The sequence below is a fragment of the Nannobrachium achirus genome (assembly GCF_963921795.1).
Source record: "Nannobrachium achirus genome assembly, chromosome: 15".
Lineage (NCBI taxonomy): Eukaryota > Metazoa > Chordata > Actinopteri > Myctophiformes > Myctophidae > Nannobrachium > Nannobrachium achirus.
In genome coordinates, this window is record NC_137822.1 from 24120116 (window position 1) to 24144800 (window position 24685).

The 24685-nt window shown below is 43.2% G+C and overlaps 2 protein-coding genes across 2 annotated transcripts; both read left to right on the plus strand.

The window, feature by feature from the left end:
• Positions 1 to 8325: 8325 nt before the first annotated feature.
• On the plus strand, positions 8326 to 9057 carry LOC308300077 (Golgi SNAP receptor complex member 1-like; the record flags this gene model as incomplete). Its single annotated transcript, XM_080743846.1, has 1 exon — positions 8326 to 9057. One exon carries the CDS (start codon positions 8326 to 8328, stop codon positions 9055 to 9057), a length of 732 nt encoding a protein of 243 aa, XP_080599972.1.
• Positions 9058 to 9612: 555 nt separating this feature from the next.
• On the plus strand, positions 9613 to 24217 carry gfi1b (growth factor independent 1B transcription repressor; the record flags this gene model as incomplete). The annotated part of the gene is made up of 7 exons (XM_080743501.1): positions 9613 to 9669; positions 15113 to 15122; positions 16505 to 16612; positions 16775 to 17004; positions 21817 to 21954; positions 22935 to 23100; positions 23916 to 24217. The coding sequence occupies 7 exons, from the start codon at positions 9613 to 9615 to the stop codon at positions 24092 to 24094; spliced, it is 888 nt and encodes a 295-aa protein (XP_080599627.1). The 3' UTR covers positions 24095 to 24217.
• Between the last annotated feature and the right edge of the window lie 468 nt (positions 24218 to 24685).

Here is a 24685-nt window from a genome sequence, read left to right on the forward strand (position 1 = left end):
GCCCATTCATCATGCTCACTCAGTGGCAGACTATCACCAACAGCAATGGGACACACCTCAAAATCTATTGCCAGTTGTCAGCCACAGATGCTAAAGGGTGGCTTGGTAGGGCAGGGCTTTCAGTCTAGATAGCTTTGGTTAGAGCCCGACTGGGTCTGGATCATATACTGTATATCGGCCATTATGTGACTTTCTTGATTACATCTGCAATTATATTTATATATAGCCTATATATATTTTTTTTAACCAGGGCTAAGTGGTTACATAAAATAAAGTTCAGTTCATGAGTACATTTTTTGGTTGACTATCAAAAATTGCGCACTGTTTGACAAAATATCTGTCAGTAATCGTTGGTCTAGGATCGGCATCAGACCCATAAATCTGCCAACGGTTAGGCTCTAGTTTTGGTGCAAGCTCTTCTGATCATCTGCACTCTAAACTGACTTAAGACAGCTCGGACTGAGCTGAATCTGCATGGATATGCCACATTAATAATGTATATTGTTGTTGAATTTACATTGACTTGTACCAGTAAGCAGGGGGGGCTGCAATTGGCTAGCATGAAGGGACACTGATCCATAGCCTGGAGGGACGACTGCTCTGCAATTATGAAAATAAATTGCAGTTAATGATTTAAAAAAAATGGTTTGAAACACGACGCAGATCAGCATACTATTTTGCATGATTTACTTTGGACACAGTCCGTTTTGGTTTCATTGCAAACCAAAACCAAAATATTTTCATATCAGAATAATTCCTTTGAAATTGGGGTCAGTGGTCTAATGAAAGTAAATGAATAGATAGATGAATAAGGCATCACTGCAAAATCCAGAATGTGAATTTAACTCACTTAATGCACACACGTGCGCGTGTGTGTTTCAGAGAATGGGCTCTCCGCCAGTGTGATGTTTTTACTCCACAAGACCACAAACAATATCTCATCTTTCTGCTGAATCAGTGAACAACTCAGAGTGAGAGAGAGAGAGAGAGAGAGAGAGAGAGAGAGAGAGAGAGAGAGAGAGAGAGAGAGAGATGGAGGGACAATGAGTGAGAAAGCGGGTTGGGGAATATTGTACATGGGGACAACATTTTCCAAATTGGGCCCCTCAGCCACACCATAATATCTAACCTAGATAATCCAGTCTTTTAACCGGCACCGCTTGTCCGGGCCGTACAGGTAACGTCTGACACTGTGGTTCCCCTGACACATCACTGTGTTGGCCATCTGGCCAGTGTGGCACAGAGTCTCAGTGATGTCACTGTATGTGGACATCAGGGATCTCCATAAATGGGCATGAAATGGATTTGTTCCCCTGTCATCCCAGGGATCTCCATATCGCCGTATATGGGCATAAAAGGGATTTGTTCCCCTGGCATCACAGGGATCTCCATATATGGGCATAGAAGGGACAGTCTGTCTGTCTGGGTAACGCTTGTCTTTTTGTTGATTGACTCTCACGCTCTGACATCACTGTGATGTCATGGGAACCAAATCCCTTTTATTGTCATATATGGAGATTCCTGATGTCATCAATATTAATCCCAATATCTGTGAATGCCAACATATAATCACTGTTATGTCAGGGGAACCAAATCCCTTTTATTGCCATATATGGAGATCCCTGTGATGCCAGGGAAACCAAATACCTTAGGACAGATGGCCAAGCAAGACATGGCGTGACCTCGGCCTTTAGGGCGAGGTTGCACATCATCATTCATCATCGCGTGTCGCCCTGAGGCGTCTTACTGGTGTGGTAGGTAAGGCTACTGTTATTATTTTGTAGCAGCCGAGTGTATTTTGGAGGTGGATTGACAGCACCTGGACCTAGTTGGCAATCAGCCAGCTGGCATATAAGCCTGGGAGAAGCTCCAGTCTGCCCCTTTTGCCATATATCTGTTTGCTGTCTGTGTGCCAAATCTTTATGCTGTGTGCTTAAAGAATGGATGTGGGAAACACCCCATCCTAATTCTGGTTGGGCTGCATTGCCCTTTCTCCAGTTTTTGTGTTAAAGGCCGTTCACATCAACCACTATAACTATAAAGATATAGTTTTAAAAATCATTCTAACTCAGGTGGATAGCAGAGGTTATGGGGCCCTTAGCTCTGGTCCATATAGCATTAGAAGGAGTTTTCCTTAACGCTACAGTATGTCACCGATGAGCCCTTGGCTTGCTCTCACAGCTGCAGAAGCCTCTCGTCTGTAGTAAAACATTAAAAATACACTCAGAGCCCCCCACCTCACGTCTAAAATACACTTTTTGGCCAGAAAAGAAAATATTTTGTTTTAGTTACTCCATTACGCCCTCTACATTTGCCTTTTGGTGAAATATTTTCTGTCTAAAAGGTGTATGTTAGACATGAGGTGGGGGGCTATACTTGTGAGCAGCGAAAGTGTATATATATTTTTTTACCACAGACGAGAATCTAAGCACCCTGGGCCATTGTGGCTGTGAGCGCAAGGGCTCATGATCTCATCGGTGACATAGCGTTAAGGAGAACTCCTTCTAACGCTATGGACCAGAGCTAATGGGGTCCTTAACTCTCCTACTGCCAGATTATTTATTTATTTATTGGGTCTGGTGCCATCAAAAAGCGGCTTACCTTTGCGACGTTATAGTAGATAGATAGACTTTTTTTTTTTTTTTTTTTTTTTTTGATTGTGCAATAGTGCACTTTGGTCTGCCAGGCAGCAGAGGGCGGCGTCATGCGAGAATGAATGTGAATTTGCCTGTTATGTGATTCAGACCAGTCACTGGCCACAGAGCCTCACAGCCAGAGAAATCAACAAGGAAGTGAATTGGTCTCCGTTGATGTTAACGCATAATGGATTTTTTACACCATCACCGCGGAAAATGTGTTTACGGTACACGGCGGCGCAACCCCTCATCAGCTTCAACAAGGTAAACGAACGAACGAACGAACGCGAACGAGCGCCGTATTGGCGCGGAGGTCTCTTGAGAATTGGGGCGAACAGGAACGTTCAAAGCGGTATAAGAGTTAAGTCAGGGAGACTAAAAGTGTATTCTCCTTTGACCTGCTGTACATTAATTGGATTTATTCAGTGTGGTTTATCAAGCAGACACGGCTTACCTGCCTTTGAGTGGACAAAAGGGTGGAACATTTCATCAGGTCAAACGGTGTGGTGCAAAATGACATGATGCATGATGCGCAAACTTGCACTTTCAAAATATATTATATATTAGACAATTTATCTGATGTTTTACAGTTTTAAACGTATCAGGCAAATCAGAATCTGTCTTTTCTTGTTCTCTCTAGCCTGGCTTTTCCTTGTTGAGGCTCTGATTTTTGGTGAGGCATTTTGACTTCTTATCAGAGTACAGTATCAGACTGCAGTTTGCTTCTAGCAGTGCTGTGTCTGTGTGTGTGTGTGTGTGTGTGTGTGTGTGTGTGTGTGTGTGTGTGTGTGTGTGTGTGTGTGTGTGTGTGTGTGTGTGTGTCGGCTGGCACTAATCTCTCAAACTACTACACTGATCAGCACTCTGCACATCTGACTGGCCAAGTGTATCGACTGCACCATTCTACAATATGCATTGTGAGCTTGTTCTTTTTGGCAAGCGACACTGCCGTAGTACTACGTAGTATAGGAGGTCCACTGCCAGTGCAGGCTGGCTGGCTATAATGGAAATAAACATTCATATGTGTGATATTAACAGACTATTATATTAAAACAAAATATGCCAGATGACCAGTCGATATAAAGTTTGATTTACTGACCTAAACTTAAAATAGGGGGATGGTATTCAGAACATTATCTGATATTAAAATGTCCAATGAAAAATATTTCAGGGGTGCTTGTTGAAATGTATATTAATGTTACTACTATAAAAAGATTATAGTAAAAATGATAGTAAAATATTGCAAATTGATATTTTGGTTTCCTTTCAATCACAGTTTGTTACAGTAACCAAATAGACCCATGCAGGTCCATTTGTAACCAACTCTTAGGGCTCTATTATGATCCAGGTCTTATGCCTTATGCCTTAACTTCTTTGCCTTGTTTTTACTAGTTTGAAAAACATTTTTAAATACTTCAAATGCTGATCTACATCTGCACGTTGTGAGCTTGCAGACCAGCTATTTGAAACATTTAAAAAAAAAATGTATATATAGTAAAAAAAAAGGCAAATAAGTTAAGGCATAAGGCATAAGACCTGGATCATAATAGAGCCCTTAGTGTTAATATTTAACACTAAAGATTTCACAGTGTAGGAGGTCTGCATTCTGCTGCATGGAAACCAACCAACCGGCATCTGCAAACACACACGCACGCACACACACACACACACAATGTACTGTGGACACGTCGTGCACACAGCCCATACTGTACAGTACAGTAGGCTACATACATATTATGTAACACATACACACACAGACAGACAGTCATAGACGGTCATGCACGCACACCCGCACACACACAGTGAGCATGTTGTGAAGACGTAAAGAAACATATGGGTCGATGAAGTGCAAGAAGAACGATAGTTATTATGACTGATTGAGCAGAAACTGTGGAAGACGGAGAGAGCGAGAGAAGGAGGGAAAGAGAAAGAAAGAGAGAGAGAGAGAGAGAGAGGGGCAGGGGAGAAGGCATGAAAAGGAAGGGATAACAGGAAGGGGTGCAGTATGCTGGAGAGAGAGAGAGAGCGCGCAGGCGGGAGAGAGGGAAAGATACAGAGAGGGATAGGGACAGAAAGGGAGAGTGAGTGAGGTGAACTGCATGAAGAGGGAGATATTCCAGAGAGAGGGCTAAAAGCGAGAGATGGAGAGGGGTGTGCCGCGTCTCCTAGTCATGACTGAGCACCAGCCTCACCATGACAGAGCTGCCGTTCCCATGACAACACAGCCTCCCGTGGATGGAGAGGAGGGGAGAGACAGAGAGAGAGAGAGATGGGGTAAGCCAGAGGGAAAACATGTGTGGATAGAGGAAGGTAGGTACTGTAGGTAGGTAGGTAGGTAGGTAGGTAGGTAGGTAGGTACTGTAGGTAGAGAGAGAGGGAGAGGGAAAGAGAGAGCTAGTAATGGATGCTACTCACACCACTGTACCATTCCTTTCCAAAGGTTCGTTTGACATGGCTGCCCGTCTCTCCTCCCTCCTAGTCTTCCTGTTCCTATTCCCTCTCTCCCTCTCTCTCTCTCTCTCTCTCTCTGAGTGTTGTTGTCCTCCTTTCAGGGATGTATGCTCCTCTCCTCCTCCTCCTCCTCCTCCTCTCCTGTCCTCCTGTCGTTCGTAGCGTCCGTCACACCACGCCGTGTCAGAGCGGCTGCTTCCGTCCTCTCCCTCCCGCGCACCACCGGGAGACCGCCTGCATCTCCCCTGCTCCCTGTGTGTGTGTGTGTGTGTGTGTGTGTGTGTGTGTGTGTGTGTGTGTGTGTGTGTGTGTGTGTGTGTGTGTGTGTGTGTGTGTGTGTGTGTGTGTGTGTGCGTGCGTGCGTGCGTGCGTGCGTGCGTGAGTGTGCGCACACAGGTGTATAGAGGATGCCAATAAAAGGGAGAGAGAGAGTGAGAGACAGAGGATGAGACAAAATGAGAGAGAGAGAGAGAGAGAGAGAGAGGAGGAGGGTTGCGGGCGGTGGTGCAGAAGAGGATGGTGCTGTGAGGAAGGCTGTACAGCATAATAAAAGGGGCATTTAACGGCTTCCCAGAGATCAGTGTTTTTCCCACTCTGACCTTAATGCTGCAGTCAGCACTTTCAATAGAGTGCTAAAACGCTTCACTGTGAAATCCTTGAGTGTTAGTTGAACTCTGAAGAGCCTAGGGTCCATTTTTTACACTCTCAGAGGAAAGAAAACCCACTCTGGATTTTGCCGTATACTCCCCATAGTTAAAGGGACAGAAAGCGATCGTCGATGTCGGGTGGAAACCTTGTACTGTGTATATGTCCATAACCGTTCCTTTTTTATTTTTTTATTTAACATTAAATATATATATTCTATAAACTATATTTTCATAACTTTTGTGTGACACTCTTGTACGATGAAGTAGGGCATTCATTTACAAAAAAACATAAAAAGTTGAAATATGGAGATAAGAGGTTTCTGCTTGACAGCAACGATATTCAAAAGTATCGTAGTACATTTTTCTTCCGTATTTCTAGGCTAGGATTACATTTACTGTAATTTAAACACCGAAACCCTTCTTACATACTTGACCGGAATCCCCCAGAGCTCTATTCTTTCCCCTCAACACCAAATCTCTTCACCCAAAGTAGCAGATCTACATGCTCGCAACAACACGCCACGGCCACGACACAACGCAGTGTGAGCTTGTAGAAGGAAGTCTATGGCAAGAGACGTTCAAAAGTGTTTACTGGGTCCTCCAGAAGAATCCTATAAGCTACTAAACTGAAGAAAGCCATTATGCAGGATTGGAGAACTAATGAAGCATGGAATTGATGAATAAACAAATGAAATTAAGCAAGGCGAAAGAAATAAATAAAAAATAATTGAATATTGATTCTACACACTCCTGGCTGTAAACTTGGCAGAGGTAGTGCTACAGCATACTTTTTGTACACAGCGGTAGAGGAACTGCTCCCAGGGACGGATTAGAACTCACTGGGCCCCTGGGGCAGTCATCTTTTAGGGGCTCCCCAGAAAGGCGCAAATACTCAAGTTATAAATAAGAACAAGTTAATCAAACTAATCAATTTAATCTATTATTAAAAAATATACATTTTACTAAATGAATCAATTAAAAAGAATAGTGAAAATAGCCTGTAAGCTTGTAAATATCGGCTATTGTAGATCAGCACATTTTGCGTGCCACAAAATAGGGTTTCAGTTGTCTAATAAAATAAAATAAAAACACAATTCTCCAAAAAGTATTTCATAGAATAATCACAAAGACGACAATGGATAGTTGCAGCCCTCGTGTGCACAATCTGCACATCAGGTCATGGAAAATGCACACAGACGGTCTGCTACTGCTACCGCCTCAGTCATCTGAGGAAAGGTCTCACAAGAAGATCCTGAAATCCTTGTACTCGGATAGCGCTCAGAGCATTCAATGAGGGCCATCACCTTTCTGCTACAGGAATAGCTCCTCCCGGGACCAGCGAGTCCTGCAGATATGGTCATACAGGCTCCTCCCTGCAGGACTCGCACACCAGAGGGTACTTGGGCAGAGCTTTAAGGAATTTAAAGCAACAGTTCTTTTCTCAAACATTTTAATGTCAAGGACCCCTCAAATTGATATGATTTGGCTGCGGACCCCCACCTGAATAGATTTTGTGCCAGGGATCCTCAACCTACATTTTTCAACAACAAAAAAAAGTTTCAAAAATAGCAGATCTACAAGCTCACAATGCGTTGCATCACGCTGTGTTGTGAGCTTGTAGATCAGCTATTTTTTGTATAGCTAAAGTAGAAAATAGGTTTAAAGTGGTTAAAGTGATTTTGATGAAATACTAACTTTGCTGGGGACCCCCTGGAACCCCCTATTGGACCTCTGGGGGTACCCGACTTTGAGAACCACTATTTCACTATATCATCCCAGCAGTGGACTGTTTGCGCCACTGCGGGCAAGAGCCTGTACTGTCACAATCTATACTATAATTTTGCGAATGTCTGTCTGAGTGAGTGAGTGTCTGTCTGTCTGAAACAGCGTTTCTCCTCAGTGGCTGGAGCAATTGATCTGAAATCGCATCACAATCAGCATATGAACACGGGGGGGTAGCCATTAAACGAAACGGGTATTTCTTACATTGATGCTCCTACATATTATCATGCAAGCACCAGTTAAAGTTACTTTCCATCCCTCATATACTGTATGCACAGTGCACATCCCATAACCCACACACTGCACATCATTTTGGAGCTCATATCTTTGAACGGGTAAGAGCTAGTAAAGCTAATTACACAGAGACACAGCAAGATAGCTTCTCCCTTCTGCCCTCAGGCTATCAGAGCCCTGAACTAGAAAGGGGTGCTCAGTATCTCCACCAGGCCAGGTGGGCTACCAAGGCTGTGTGATGTCGTTTTGCACGTTCTTTGCTTATGTACTAGTATAAGCAAGTACAGTACATATACTCTATATAAACATACCTTTTGCTACTATTAGTACAGATTTTCAGTACTCCCGCAAATCAACGTATTGTGTCAGTGCAATAAATTCATTAAAATGCTGGCCCACCATAAAATAATGTACATGGCCTGGCGGAGACCTCTTAGCCGTTTGTGAATTCATTTCGCTCAAATATGGAGTTCCACACTGATGTCATCAATATGACGTCATCAGATGGCAGAGCTTATCTGCCAGAAACATCTGCTCCACTGAACGCTGCTCATGAGCGCACCGTTGAGCAACAAATGGCAGGAAGCAGCAACTACTGGGAGGAATTGCGGAGGCAGGCCAGGCAGTTGGAGATCCAGCTGGACCAGAAGTTGGTCTCCTTCAGTAAACTCTGCACCGGCTACAGCGGCTCCAGGGATGGACGCCGAGGGAGAACGCCAGACACTGCTAACCCCTCGCTCAACAACTCAACCCAGGACAGGATCTTTGACACCATGTCAGCAGAGATTGAACAACTGTTGGTCGGGATCACGGCGGTAAACGACAGGATGGCGGAGTACACCAGCAACTCTGGCGCCGCATCTCTCAACACAGCTCTCGTGCACACACTCCAGAGACACCGAGACATCTTACAGGACTACACCCGCGAATTCCACAAAACCAAAGGAAACGTATTGGCCATCCGGGAAAGGGAAGACCTCCTTGGGTCCGTCAGAAAAGACATCCAGACTTACGAGAGTGGCTCCGCAGCGAACGATCTGTATCTGACGGAGCACGAGCATCTGAGAAGTTCTGACCGACTGATGGATGACGCAATAGTCATCGCCATGGCAACCAAGGAAAACATAACCTTACAAAGGGGCGTGCTTAAGTCCATTAGTGGCAAGGTCAACAGCGTGGCCAACGAGTTCCCAACCATCAACAACCTCATGCGGCGAATCAACCTGCGGACGAGGCGAGACTCCCTCATTCTAGGTGCAGTCATCTGTTTCTGCACCATTCTCCTGCTGCTGTACACATGGCACTGACCAACAGGCCCAGGGGCCAACAGCTTTGTAAAGGGAGCAGGGTTACTCAGCTCAACATAGAAGCCTCCAGGAAACGAAGCCTGGTGATTGGAGACCTCTGGAGAGGCTGTAGAGCAGGTTCCTCTCATTAGCCAACCAAACTACCTGATTTGTACTTAGAAATAGGAGACAAAAGAGGACTGGTGACTGAGTGCTATTCTCTCACCAGTAAGGGATCGGAGAGACCACGTAGGAAAAAATCACACCCAATGTGAAGTGAGCGGTGGTCGTGCTTGCATAACGTCTTCAGACTAGGATTTGAGTCTAGGATGTATACAGGCTATGCTACACACACACGTTTTACTATGGCAAAACGCTGAGGAAAAAGGCTACAGACACATGACGATGACATCACTGATGCTACACACACACGTTTTGCTATGGCAAAACGCTGAGGAAAAAGCCTACAGACACATGCACAGCCACTCTATGGAGCGGTTTACCACTGCTCAAAAATAAATTCTAAAATAATCCAGGTGAGTGCCTTCTTACGACTATCAGGCTTCAGGGTACAGCATGCATAACCAACACTCTACCATCGAGGAGAAGAAGCTGAGCTTCTTGTCCAGGAAGGTTGGACTTCCACAGGCTAGCTGGCCAAGCCATTCAGAACCCTCCACGTCAGCACTTTTACTTACTTTTTAGTTGGGTCTTGCTCTGTCAAATTGATTCATGAGCCCAGGTATTTGAATCAAAAGTGTTTTGCAGGATTAGCTGCGGACACACGCACGTTGCACGCACGCACGCACGCACGCACGCACGCACGCACGCACGCACACACACACACACACACACACACACACACACACACACACACACACACACACACACACACACTCTCTCTCACACTCTCACATGCAGTGGTGGACAGACTGGACAGTATAGTAAAAAGTACTTATACTTGAGTAGCCTATTGTAGTACATTTCTGTTTATCTGCATTAACTTGATTTTTTTTTTAAAAATACTTTCACTACAGGCAAATACTGTACTTCTGACTACATTTCTAGAAAGGCCGTAACTTCTGAATTTATTTGCTAGGCCAGGACCTACAGTACATAAATTGGGATGCCAGAAAAAAAGCAAGAAAAAAGTGGTAGCTGGCAAGGGTTTTGGATCCACATAAAAAATGTTGGCCAATGACTAACTTTACCTTCAGCGTTACTGTAAAAAAGAGAAATGGCTGTACTTTTTGATGATTCAATTGATTGTATTTCTATGCTGAAGCTTTTATGGGCTTTGTGTAGCATAGCAGTTCTACAAGCAAGTCAGTGCATAGTGCATTCATTATATATGGTTTAAGAGTCACACAGAAAGGCTGGTAAATTAGACTACGGTATAAGGTTATCTTAATGCATTGTGAAGCACTTGAACTTTTGAATACTAACATGTTTTTTAAGGAAACTACAGTAGTAAGGGATTATACAGTATATCAACAGATTTTTAGAGATGATACAAATTATGCGGTACATGTTCACATATTACGTTCTGTTGCAGTGCAACCAGACACTCGACATGTACATGTAATTGTATATGTGTGTAATTGGAATGAGGTCAACCAACCCAGGACAAGGGTTGGTTAAAAGGTCAAAGTATTTACAGCGAGCTGAGCTACTGAACACAAGTTCATTCCCCACCACTGCCATTCCTTCTTCTAAATACTTTTAGTGCATTTCTGCTGCCTTAGGGGTCTGGAAAAAGTCCATGTTCCTTAAAAAAAAAGAAATACAGCCATTTCTTTGGATGAGGAAAACTGTTAAGACGCTAAATTGTCTGCATTTTATCTGTGCCACAAACTAGTTACAACTTTCTAGAGACTGATCTCTCGTAAAAGCTGTTATTCTGAGGTGGTTGTTAAAAACTGTCGCTTTGTATAGGCCTACAGTAGTTATCAAACTTAAGCAACTCTCATACTCTCAACCTTAACATGCAAAGAGTTTCTCAAACATGTTCACGCCAAAGAATTGAAAATAGGGTTAAAGTGGTTAAACTGTTCCTTGTGTTACTGGGGGGACCCCCTGGAATCCTTCAGGAACCTTTAGGGTCCCTGGAGCCCACTGTGAGAACCACTGCTGTAGAGAAGAGTGTAGGAGGCAGCTGGTTTCAAATCCTCAGACCATGAGATTGAGAATTAATAGGCAATGGCCTGACTAGGACCTGGGATTGCTGTTAGTGTGAACAGTTGAGTGCATCCCAGTTCAACTGGGTGTTCTATACGGGTAGAACCAACCCAGTACAACCTGACAGTTTCCTTCGGTGGTTCTCAAATATCTTCATGTGATGGACTAATAAATAGATATGTCTGAAATAATTTTGTGCCAGGGACCACATAGAAGATTTGTTAAAATTTTTCGAAAATTCAAGAAGAGCAGATGTGAATTTTTTATTAGCCGAAAAATAAAATAAAACCGGGCTTAAGTGTTTAAACTGTTCCTCGTTTGCATAGGGACCCCCTGGACCCCTCAAGGACCCCTGGACCCCACCTTGAGAACCACTGCCTTAAATGGAAAGCTGGTTATGCTGAGAAAATACAGCACATAGTTAGAATATTTCCTCTGGGTAAATAAAGTTGAACAAAAAATACAGTCTCCATGATATACTAATACTATGACACAACTTGTTGAAACTGTCAAATGAACGAGTGCTTTTAAGTATGATACTGCCATCTTGTGGAGGGACAATTGTACTCTGTATAGTTTGTAATGTGAGATATCAACACAGCTAGCTAGCATAATGGAGATAAAACAAAGAAGACGCCACAAGTGGAAGAGAGGAGGAGTTGATTTTAAGTCATTTATCCTACTTCAAGATGCACTCTTGTTGTGGAAGAATACATGACAGCTCATTTTTATAAGAAATTGAGGAACAACCCATATGACAAAAGTGTGGCCCATATTATGAAAGAACATGGTTAAAACACGAAGATAGGCTATATCAGAAGAAGAAATGTTTGAGGAAAAAGATAAACAAACTAGGCCTAATATGAAAGTGGACTAATTTATTTGCCTATATGTTTAACTGACTTGCAGCTTTTCACCTGAACCTCGACTACAGTAACGCCAGCTAACAGCAGGCTATATTATACAAACAGGATTAACAGGAACTCAAAGCACAACAACCCGAGTCTCAAATCTCAACCACGAATATGGGTGACTTAATGACAAACTATTACTTACCTGTGCTGTGCATGCAATGCATTTCTCCTGGTTCTGTTTTAATCATCCATGATAATAATTAAAGTCTAGGGAGGCCAGGGATTTGTTATGAGAGAATGTGCCTCGAGGAACCTGCTCCATTTAGCACACGTGCACAGACAGATGTCAACTTCATCATTAGGCCTACAGTATGATGACCTCACTTGTTCCCAAATGTAATAACGACCTCTATCGACTAGTTTCTACACGGAATCTACTTCCCTCTAGTATTTTGCTAGGATGAGAGTGAGACCACAGACCAGAAGAATGCTTGAATGTTTGCAAACAGAATAGCTAGAATTATAGTTTCTCCTCTGTGAAAGGCTGATCTAGTCCGGGAGCCAAATGGTGATTTTTGGCTGAACGTGGATTCGCCTGTAAAAGTTTTTTTCTCAACTGATTCTTGTAGCTTGGGGTCACCTCTTAAGGATTCAAGATGATGACCAGTGATATCCATTGAGCATTTTTTATTATTAATAATAAAAAATGCTCAATGGATATCACTGGTCATCATCTTGAATCCTTAAAGGGGGCGTGACACGGCCAAAACAGCTAATTATGGCTATCAAATTAGCCAATTTCTTTAATGATGTCATGTACCCCCATGTTAAATTACCCAATCAAATTAATATATTGTAGTTACTGTACTGAAAGTAGTACTTTCTGTACAGTAACGGCAATACATTAATTTGATTGGGCTAATATGGGGGGAGGGGCGGAGACTCGCAGAGTCGAGTATCCATATCATTATCTTTTGAAACTGCCCCAAAAAAAGCTGACCGAGGTGTGTTTCCGTCTTTCTAAACCAACTTTAAAACTATCAGTTCTAGGGGTAAAAATGATATAGCATTCGCTAAAATCAATGGTTAGACCGATAAAAAAGTACATGTCTTCTTCAAAAAAGGTGTCAAAAAAGGTGTACGAGGGTCAACACGCTTCTCCCCATCTATGAGACGGTTTTGTCGGCCATACCCTGCTGTCTCTTTCCCTAACCTGACTGGAGCACCAGAGTAGACCGACCGGAGCAAGCCATGTCCTGCTGTCTCACCGGCCGGACTGAGGTCCGTGCTCCGTGGCTCATACACTCTGTGTGTGTGTGTGTGTGTGCTTTAGCGTGTGTGTGTGTGTGTGTGTCAATAGCTCTCGCAAACATCTATGCTCGCAAATAGCCGTGCGGTGCAGCATTAGCAGGGCTACACGCTAACAACAAAGCCATCACGTTGTGCGCGGCACCGCACGACGGACGAAGTATACATTGCGCGGCACCGCACGACGGACGAAGTATACATTCACTACTAACTGATACGGCCCCGCCTCCCTTTCAGACCGTTTGAAGAAACACCACGTGACCTACTGTATCATAATGTTAATTTTCGGCCGGTGTCGCCACTCCTTTAAGAGGTGACCCCAAGCTACAAGAATCAGTTGAGAAAAAAACGTTTACAGGCGAATCCACGTTCACCCCCACGGCTCCCGGACTAATCTGGTCCATGACAGGCTACTCAAATAGTGCTGGCATCGTGTTTGGGGCTGTTTGGAGTTGGCATAGCCAGTTTCATGCATGCAACACTCACCTGGTACTGTAGCTACAATGAATCCTGAAAGGTCAGTTTATAGTTATGTATTAGTTATACCTATAGTTATGTTATGTATGTATCACAGGCTACGTCATATAGTAGGTCAACTGTACAGACAATATTACACAGGCCGCAGGTGACATAAGAAAAGTAAACAGAAACTCTTTTGGAACAAGGTAACAAGTGGATGTCTGATGGTTGTTGCATTGACCTATACATCTATTTTTTTCTATATCATTTTGTATTACTTTTTCTATATAGCCAGACAGACAGACAGACAGACAGACAGACAGACAGACAGACAGACAGACAGACAGACAGACAGACAGGCAGACACTGACAGACAGGTAGAAAGTACTATTTTTTACTCACCATGGCACCTGTATTTCACAGTATTTGCTAGTGTTGCATAGTGCATGCAACATCTATCAACAACCACAAGATGTCACACTTTTACTTTTTCATGTAGTCCATGTAGTCTTATGGATGATTATTTTCTTCTTGATAACTTTAGAGACTCAATGCAGTCTCTTGGGTACAGAATATTATTTTACTCAGAGGTTTAAAATGACTTGTACATGTCATGACTTTGTGACAGGCTGCTTAAGCGATTTGGCAAAATCTGTTTGGAACTAATGAATATTAATAACCCACAAGTAATACGGGATAGTACAAACAAGAGTGAGACAGACTGGTTTGGTATGTGTATCTAGAAGGTGCGTGTTCTCATGGCTTTACTTTTTGTTAGTTAAATGTTACACACAACATTATGGATAGCCCTACCAAAGTCTTGTAAATCAAATACAGCCTGGATTATTTTTTGAATACAGATTTTCTTTTCTTTTCTTTTTTATTATAACTTAACTAAGATAAGTTTGTTTGATCATCATCATCATCATCATCATCATCATCATCATCATCATCATCATCATCATCATCAATATTGTTGTTGTTTTTGTTTCTAGGGAATGTAAATAATTTACAGTTCTCCTTCTTGAATTTATAGGCTATAGCGTCGCTCTACTACAACTTGATAATCTTAAAATTAAACCAATATATTAGGCTATTTTCTCCCAGAGAAGTTTGCACAAGCTCTTAAGTTAACTGTTAAGAAATCTGAGGTCAAATGTGTTCCGTGCCCACTGTTTTCAACCAATGCGGTTGAAAACAGATTCCAGGCCGCACTGTCAAATCTTGATTGTCAGTTGAACTCTGGAGGGTGTATTTGAAACTCCCTTTGGTTGCAGAGCGCCCAGGGTTAAACGAACACCGAGGGGTTTGACAGTGCAGTATTAGCCTATCTGATTGAAAATCAGGGAGGAGACATGAAGAGCAACAGGTGGATGGTTTACAGTGCTTTAGTTTGATGCTTTACAGTGGTTTGTGCTTTACAGTGCTTTAGTGTGGTAGTTTACAGTGTGTTTACTTCAGTAGTTTACAGTGCTTTAGTTTGATCGTTTACAGTAGTTTGATGGTTTACAGTGGTTTCTGTTTGATAGTTTACATTGGTCTAGTTTTGTAGTTTAGAGTGCATTTGTTTTGTAGTTTACATTAGTTTGATAGTTGTCAGTGCTTTAAGTTTGATTGATTAAGTGTACAGTAGTGATGGCTTACTAGTGGTCTAGTTTGATGGTTTACAGTGGTATAGTTTTGTAGTAGTTTACAGTGCTTTAGTTTCTGACTTTTGAGGAAGGATTTGACCGAATAGTTTTTTGGACTGAATCATTTCCAAGACAAAAGAGGATTAAAAAGGAAAATCCACAACTGCCCGATTGACAAATCCAGGTGAGTTAATCATTATATTATTGTGATCCTTCTGTTCATATACTGTACACAAATAATAACTTAAACTAGGCTAAATAGGTTTTTGGTTGATTGCTGGAAAATGCCAGTGTAGACTATTATATTGAAAATGGATTTTCAGTTTTGGGGGTCAAATTTACATTTTGTTTTCAAGGTATTAATTTAATTATAGAAGCGTATCAGCAACTAATATTTGAAGGAATGTTTAAAGTTTTAATCTAGTATTAGTCCTACATCTTACTTTTATTTTTTATTTAAGTATTTCCTATTACTATTACTATTGTGCAATTGTGCTTTACTATATTAAGAGTTAAGACCGATTTTAAACAACTTTGTGGCATTAAGTCTCTCTCTTTCTCTCTCTCTCTGATAGTCATGCCACGATCATTTCTAGTAAAAAACAAAAGGTGCGCGTCTTACAACGTGCACCGGTCATATGATGAACCAAGGACCCCTGTACATACAGGTATGATGAATAAGGTTTATAAACATTTAAAATATATTATTGGATATAGTGATATTCAGCTACGTAGTCGAGCCAAACATCAAGATAATCAGCGTCGCACATTCATCTCCTCCTCTCTGTCTCCTCTGCTGTTTCAAATTTTAAATAGACAAATCACAAAAAAGGAGAACCTGAGTGTGTGACTCTCTCTTTCTTTTGATAGCAATACACACTCATACAATATATATATATATATATATATAACATACTGTATATATTATATATATATAGAAGGAATCTATCTGTTAAAATGTGTATCTATATTATGATAAATTAGCACAAGTCCCATCAGAAATACACTGCACAGAATCTCCACAACGACCCCCATCAGAAAGACCAGTGGGGTTTTCATTTCAAAAGGAGGAACCAGAGCTTGAGTGTCCCCTACCAGTCCACCCCGAACCAACCAGACCCCCTGCACAGCCATACTACTTATCTGGTACGTGGTGTGACACTTTCAGCATAATATGTTCCATGGGACTTTATGCCACAGACCTTATGGGGTCCCTGGCATAAACTCTTTTCAGGTGGGTGTCTGCTGGCCAAATGCACATCAATTTGGGCATCCTTGATATGAAAATGTCCTGTTTCTTTCCCCCAGAACCCCACATGGCAGAATTCCCTCCCTACTTCAAGCCCACATATGCATGGGAACCGATGTCTTCCTCCTATGATATCCGTCAGATCGGTTTCAGCAACACTGTCCTGCAGCACCCAGGCAGTCTGTATGGCACCCATCATGTCACCCATCCTCAACCACAACAACCTCTGGACTGCAGCACCCACTATTCACCCACCTCCAACACGTACCACTGTATCACCTGTGAAAAGGTGAGCTATATACATACTTCTTCTCTTACCACCTATCAGATTTAAACACCTATTGCTATTTAAATGCTGTTGGTACAACATAGGTTCAGGAGGGAAGACCACACCGGAGAACTATCTCCCCACTACGTTATTGCCTTCAATCTGGCTGACTTCTACTCCTCCCAAGCTCACCTGCTCGTGATCCCATTGATAACAACTCCTCCCTTATCTCCTCCCTGAAACCAACCAAGGGTTGTATTTATACACGACCGCCTCCACCTGCTATCCTCTGATCCGTTTCTCGCATGGACACACACAAGCTCAGGCCCACCAACGCGTGCCTGGGTCAACCGAACCGATTAACAATATTAACTACAAACGTAGGCCTACAATTCCTCCTCCTACAACCCACAACAGATGCCTCGTACTCCAGCGATGCCATCACTTCTATCCAGCACCAGCAAGCGAGACCAAACACCAACCTTACAGTCTGTTTTCATTCCGTGGCCACTAACTTAACATGTTCGCCAGCGGCCCGGTTCACACGCCGTCTCGCGGCAGTCCCGGCTCGGCACATTACAACACCACCCCAGTCCTATCCTCACACAACCAGTCAGTCCCGTCCCGACCGCCACGGTGTTTCAAGTCACCTCCGCGGCTAGCGAAATAGCCTACTTCTCCCACGCCGCCATTCAAGCCGGCTCGTTCCACGGGACCTCCGCTAGAACCCACAGCGATGACGTCACCCCCGATCCAGAGTTCTGTCCAACACCCAAAGCTAAGTATTTTTCACACACCCGACTCCTATACCCACAGCACGTCCTCACCTACTCATTTGCCAACCTCCATCATTCTACATTGATTCACTGAATACTATCAGTCCCAACAACAATACAGGCTAGAGCAATGGTACCGTCGTGACTGGTTCACCTTGTCACATTTCACTCAGGTTTTTCATATCACTTACTTCAGCCTCCTCCATACCAAATGCATTTCTATGTCACAACGTTTTCACGTCACAAATGTTCAATAAATGCAACTCTACTGGCGCTCCGTACCCGCTCTGTAACAGCCTCCATTTCTAACCTCCATTCCCCCCGTTAACCCACGCCGGTTAATTCCATTATTCATTCCATTATTCACTCCAGTGTATTCATTCCAGTGTATTCATTCCAGTGTATTCATTCCAGTGTATTCATTCCAGGTCCAGTATTCATTCCAGTGTATTCATTCCAGTGTATTCATTCCGGTGTATTCATTCCAGGTCCAGTATTCATTCCAGTGTATTCATTCCAGTGTATTCATTCCAGTGTATTCATTCCAGTGTATTCATTCCAGGTCCAGTATTCATTCCAGTGTATTCATTCCAGTGTATTCATTCCAGGTCCAGTATTCATTCCAGTGTATTCATTTCAGCGTATTCATTCCAGTGTATTCATTCCAGTGTATCCATTCCAGTGTATTCATTCCAGTGTATTCATTCCAGTGTATTCATTCCAGCGTATTCATTCCAGGTCCAGTATTCATTCCAGTGTATTCATTCCAGTGTATTCATTCCAGCGTTTTCATTCCAGTGTATTCATTCCAGTGTATTCATTCCAGGTCCAGTATTAATTCCAGTGTATTCATTCCAGTGTATTCATTCCAGGTCCAGTATTCATTCCAGTGTATTCATTCCAGTGTATTCATTCCAGTGTATTCATTCCAGGTCCAGTATTCATTCCAGTGTATTCATTCCAGTGTATTCTTTCCAGGTCCAGTATTCATTCCAGTGTATTCATTCCAGTGTATTCATTCCAGGTCCAGTATTCATTCCAGCGTATTCATTCCAGTGTATTCATTACAGTGTATTCATTCCAGGTCCAGTATTCATTCCAGGGTATTCATTCCAGTGTATTCATTCCAGCGTATTCATTCCAGTGTATTCATTCCAGGTCCAGTATTCATTCCAGTGCATTCATTCCAGTGTATTCATTCCAGTGTATTCATTCCAGCGTATTCATTCCAGTGTATTCATTCCAGCGTATTCATTCCAGTGTATTCATTCCAGTGTATTCATTCCAGGTCCAGTATTCATTCCAGTGTATTCATTCCAGTGTATTCATTCCAGTGTATTCATTCCAGTGTATTCATTCCAGGTCCAGTATTCATTCCAGTGTATTCATTCCAGTGTAAACTCACTGGGTTCATTCCACCATCCATCAAACCATTCACTCCTCTCCAACCCGGCCAATCCCCCCATCCACAACAGCAACCATTCACTCACCACAGTCACGGCGTTCCGCCGCCGTCCTGTCACCTAAGCAAAGGCGTTTCCGCCTTCTCCCTGTCACCCAAGCAAAGGCGTTCCGCCTTCCCCTCGTCTAAGCAAAGGCGTTCCGCCTTCCCCTCGACTAAGCCAAGGCGCTCGCCGACCTTCCTGTCACCTAACCAAAGCGTCGTCGCCGCTTTACTTAGCAGGTGTTGTCGCCACCTTCCTGTCACCTAACCAAAGCGTTGTCGCCGCTTTACTTAGCAGGTGTTGTTGCCACCTTCCTGTCCCGAGGCACCTCCCTGGCCTCTTCTTTTTCCCCATTCTACCTCCAAACGTATTTCCATGCCTCCATGTTCTCCAAATAGAAAAGAGGTCACTGCTACGATTACCCTAACAGGTCCGGTATTTTTTCCAGGTCCAGTATTCATTCCAGTATTCACTCCAGTATTCACTCCAGTATTCACTCCAGTATTCACTGCTACGATTACAGATCTTGTCGCGGCTTCTTTTGGGCCCTGTACTGTCCAGCCGCTCCGTCCTCATACACCCGTACAACCACTCGTCACTCCTATCTACACCCCATATCGTTCACACCGATCGAACTAAACTAACCTTCCTTCACTCTCCCGGGTTGTGCCCAGGACAAGATCTCAAGGGTGTTTGCCTCTAACTAATGCATGGATCAACATTCCATCTGACTTAACTTACAACTAATTCACACCAATGATGCTATTCATCCGAATTTCTAGCATGGCCCAACTACCTGTCCACTTCTCACCCTGTCCTGTCTCCCACCACATGTTCTCTCCATACCTCCCACTATCCCATAATCAAATGCCTCGATCCTATACCTGCGAAGTCCGTCTACATCCGTTCCAGTGGTCCAACCCTGCCCATGCCATGTGTTCGTGACAAAGCAAGCACCACTTTTTGGGGCCTTAAAGCGTAAATCGGCGCCACTCCAGATCCATGGACCTCGGTGCCACTCCAGATCCATGGACCTCGGCGCCACTCCAGATCCGAGGACCCCAAAGCCAAACACCCAGGGTTCATCGCCCCCTGGAACCACTAACTGCTACCTGCTAGCACCCAGATCAACAAGCACCCATGCCTCTTCAACCCATCTACATCACACAACCCATCTACACCACACCATCCTCAGTACATCCCTCAATCAGTCTCCATTCATACACACTGTATCCATTCAATAAATACAACCCAACTGATATTGTTTGATGGTGTGGTCTTTACTAGTGAAATGCTGTTGGTACAACATAGGTTCAGGAGGGAAGACCACACCGGAGAACTATCTCCCCACTACGTTATTGCCTTCAATCTGGCTGACTTCTACTCCTCCCAAGCTCACCTGCTCGTGATCCCATTGATAACAACTCCTCCCTTATCTCCTCCCTGAAACCAACCAAGGGTTGTATTTATACACGACCGCCTCCACCTGCTATCCTCTGATCCGTTTCTCGCATCCCTCCACCACCCCAATCTCCACACTTTTCTCATGCGCTCCACTAACATTTCCTCATCCTTTCCTTCAGGTTCCAGGGGGGGCCTTAAAGCGTAAATCGGCGCCACTCCAGATCCATGGACCTCGGTGCCACTCCAGATCCATGGACCTCGGCGCCACTCCAGATCCGAGGACCCCAAAGCCAAACACCCAGGGTTCATCGCCCCCTGGAACCACTAACTGCTACCTGCTAGCACCCAGATCAACAAGCACCCATGCCTCTTCAACCCATCTACATCACACAACCCATCTACACCACACCATCCTCAGTACATCCCTCAATCAGTCTCCATTCATACACACTGTATCCATTCAATAAATACAACCCAACTGATATTGTTTGATGGTGTGGTCTTTACTAGTGAATACGGTCATTAAAGCACTATAAGCACTATAATAAATTCAGTAATGTGATGACATCTGGAAACGTCTGGGGGATTGGTTGAGAACAAAACAAAAACAATACTTCACAAAATAATATCTAGAAATACAAATATTTCCCTTCATTTAAGGGCAATATTAGAAATGTTAAATGTAACATGCATGGTTGGTATGCAGTGTGCACTGATAATGTGTATCTGAGTCAATCACTCAGTTCTTATATCGGGGGTCTTCAACAGGGGGTCCAGGACCCCTAGGGGGTCCTCAGAGTTACTACAGGGGGTCCTCCAAATCTTCCAATCTTCCTTTTTATATAAACAACTTGAACCCTAGTGTCCATATTCTGAGAACTCTAGCCAAAAATAGCAGATCTACAAGCTCACAACGCCTCGCAGAGCTTGTGGATCGCCTATTTTTGGCAAAGATGTTTGGTGTAGAGGGGAAAAAGAGCAGACTAAGTACAGAGTGAAAGGTCAAGTCTTGACGGTTCAAGTGGTTAAATATCTGAATACACAAATTGACATGAACCCAAAATACACTGATGATCGTGCTTTCAAACAATGAAACTATATGGAATCTATGGAAAGGTTGTGGGGTCCCTGCTTCATCTCTCTCTCAGCTAAGGGGTCCTTGGCCTGAAAATGTTGAAGACCCCTGTCTTATATTATTGACTCCATAGGTTTTCTCAACCCCTCATGGACTGGAGGTCCATGTGAGGAGATCCCACAGTGGAACACGACCTTTCGGCTGCAGCATCTGCAGAAAGACCTTCGGCCACGCAGTCAGCCTGGAGCAACACATGAACGTCCACTCCCAGGTACCAACAACAACTCACAGCACTACTTATTATTTGGGCTTTTGTTACAGTACACAATACAACCTGAAGTGTAAAATCCAGAGTGATAATTTGACACTATCCCACACTAACCTTGTAACATTCAGAGTTAAACCAGTAAGACGCCTAAGAGTGAAAAGCGACCTCGCCCTAAAAGGCGAGGTCACACCATCTTTCTTGGCCATATATTGATTCTGTCGTCTGACATCATACATACAATCCCTTTTATGCCCGAGATCCCTTTTATGCCCATATATGGAGATCCCTGCTCTGAGTATCTGACATCACTGTGAAGTCACCTGTGATGTCACAGTGATGTGTCAAGCTTTTATGCCCATATATGGAGATCCCTGCTCTGAGGATCTGTCACATGTGATGTCACAATGATGTGTCAGGGGAACCACAGTGTCAGGCGTTATAGACGGTCAAGCTGTGACCGTTCGTATACTACTGCGACCTACGGTCGCAATTGAATATTCTTAAGTGATAGCCTATGTTAATTTGCTATATATTCTTATAGTAATCATTGCTATAAAGTATTTCTTCAGTGTAACAGGGGTATCTCCATTCAGCTCTTTATGAAAATACATGTCAGGATAAAAATGTCATCCAATCAGGAGAGAGAACTAAGACAGGATACAGGATAAACAAGTGAAATGAGAAGTGATGAAACACAAACAAACCTTGAGTACACAAAATTAGAACTGGAACCCTATAACATTGAAGCTGATAAAGCATCTTTGACTGGATGAAATTGGTGAGCCACCTGAACAGGATTTTAAAAAGCTGGAGATACGGTGGTGAGACCCCTGTTACTGAACAAGCATGCTATAGCAGCAATTACTATCAGAACATAGAGCGTCACTTACACCACCTCGTCAACACTTTTCTTTACCTTTAGTCTGTACGATAATACGTCGAATTGAGGTGTAATGGCTGTGCACGAACTTGTCTCTGACCAGGAGAAATGTTTTGAGTGCAAGATGTGTGGGAAGACGTTCAAGCGCTCCTCCACTCTGTCCACTCACCTGCTGATCCACTCTGACACCAGACCGTACCCCTGCCAGTTCTGTGGCAAGAGGTTCCACCAGAAGTCTGACATGAAGAAGCACACCTACATTCACACAGGTAACGCGCACACACACATACTATACACTGTCCTTAATCATAAAGATAATAATAATAATGATGATGACTATACTTTACGTATATATATATACCACTGGTGCTGATTTTTATGGGTCACGACTCGAGTAAAAATGCAATATTTTCCTACAATTATTTATTTAAAAAAATTACCTTGTAGATCTGCTATTTTCTCTGGTTTGGGTCTCAGGCAAACATCTGATATCTCTTTTGGGTCTGGACCTGAAAGGTTTGGGAACCACTGCTATACGCTGTACTATCCACTCTAGACATTCTGGAGGACACGTTTATTTAAGGGAATAAGCATTGATGTTACAATTAACCAGTTATTCTTTAGGTCATAAAGTGTATACATATATGTTACAATAGGCTCTGTTACCACTCTTCTGCTTTCCAAGTGCACAAAATGGGAGATGCTTCCAAGAGTAATATAACAGACTGATAAATCAGAAAAGGAAAGTTAAACAAATGTTCTGGGTTATTTGCATATCTGGTTTTCCTGCTTCGCGGAGAGGCCTCTGAAAGGAACTGTGTGCTGTCACGTGTCTCTGTATTGAATGTACAGTAAGACAAATCTGAACAAAGGCAGGATTCTTTGCCTTACAAGATTAATACAAACTAAGTTCATAGGACAGATATTACCGTTTTAAATGGATGTTATCAGAGCTCAATAGGGCCAGTGTAAATTATGCTGTCTGTCACAGAGCAGATATTATTCTGAGACATTATTATGATCATGCTAAAATTATTACATGCATTGAAACATGCTTTGTTATACTGTATGTTTTGTTTCGTAGGTGAAAAGCCCCATAAATGCCAAGTGTGTGGAAAAGCCTTCAGTCAAAGCTCCAACCTAATCACTCACAGCAGGAAACACACAGGCTTCAAACCTTTTGGCTGTGAGATATGTGCCAAAGGCTTCCAGCGCAAAGTGGATCTCCGTAGACACCACGAGAGCCAGCACGGCTTGAAGTGAGATGGACTTTTTTTCCTTCTTATGGTAATTTTCCACAGCACGGACCAGCAAGCCTGCCGTTGGCGTTCACTGCTGCCAAATTCAGGACAGTCACGGATGAACTGCAATGGCCTATGAGCCGAGGCTGACTGGCTACACCACCTGTGTGTTTTTGTTTTGGATTCTATTTGTGACAGTTATATTCAATAACTGGCAAATGGTGCATTTATATAGCACCTTTATCCAAGGCGCTTTAGTGAGATTGTGCATTACATTCACCCATTCACACTCCCATGCATACACCGATGATGGCGGAGGAAACCATGCACCAACCTGCTCACCGGAAGCAACTAGGGGTTCAGAGTCTTGCTCAATGACTCTTCGACATTAACTCAGGGGGAGCCCAGGATCGAACTGGGAACCATTCGGGAACCCTCTGTGTTCTAAGACGGCAACTCTACCCCTGAGCCACTGCCGCCCCCAATGAAATAAACCTTCGTATGGCGTATTCTGTCTGCTTCTCATCAATAGATTTCGATATAAAAGGCTTTAGTCTATTACTACTGTAAGTAAATGCTCCAACATTTAAAATCTACCCTCATAACCTTTACG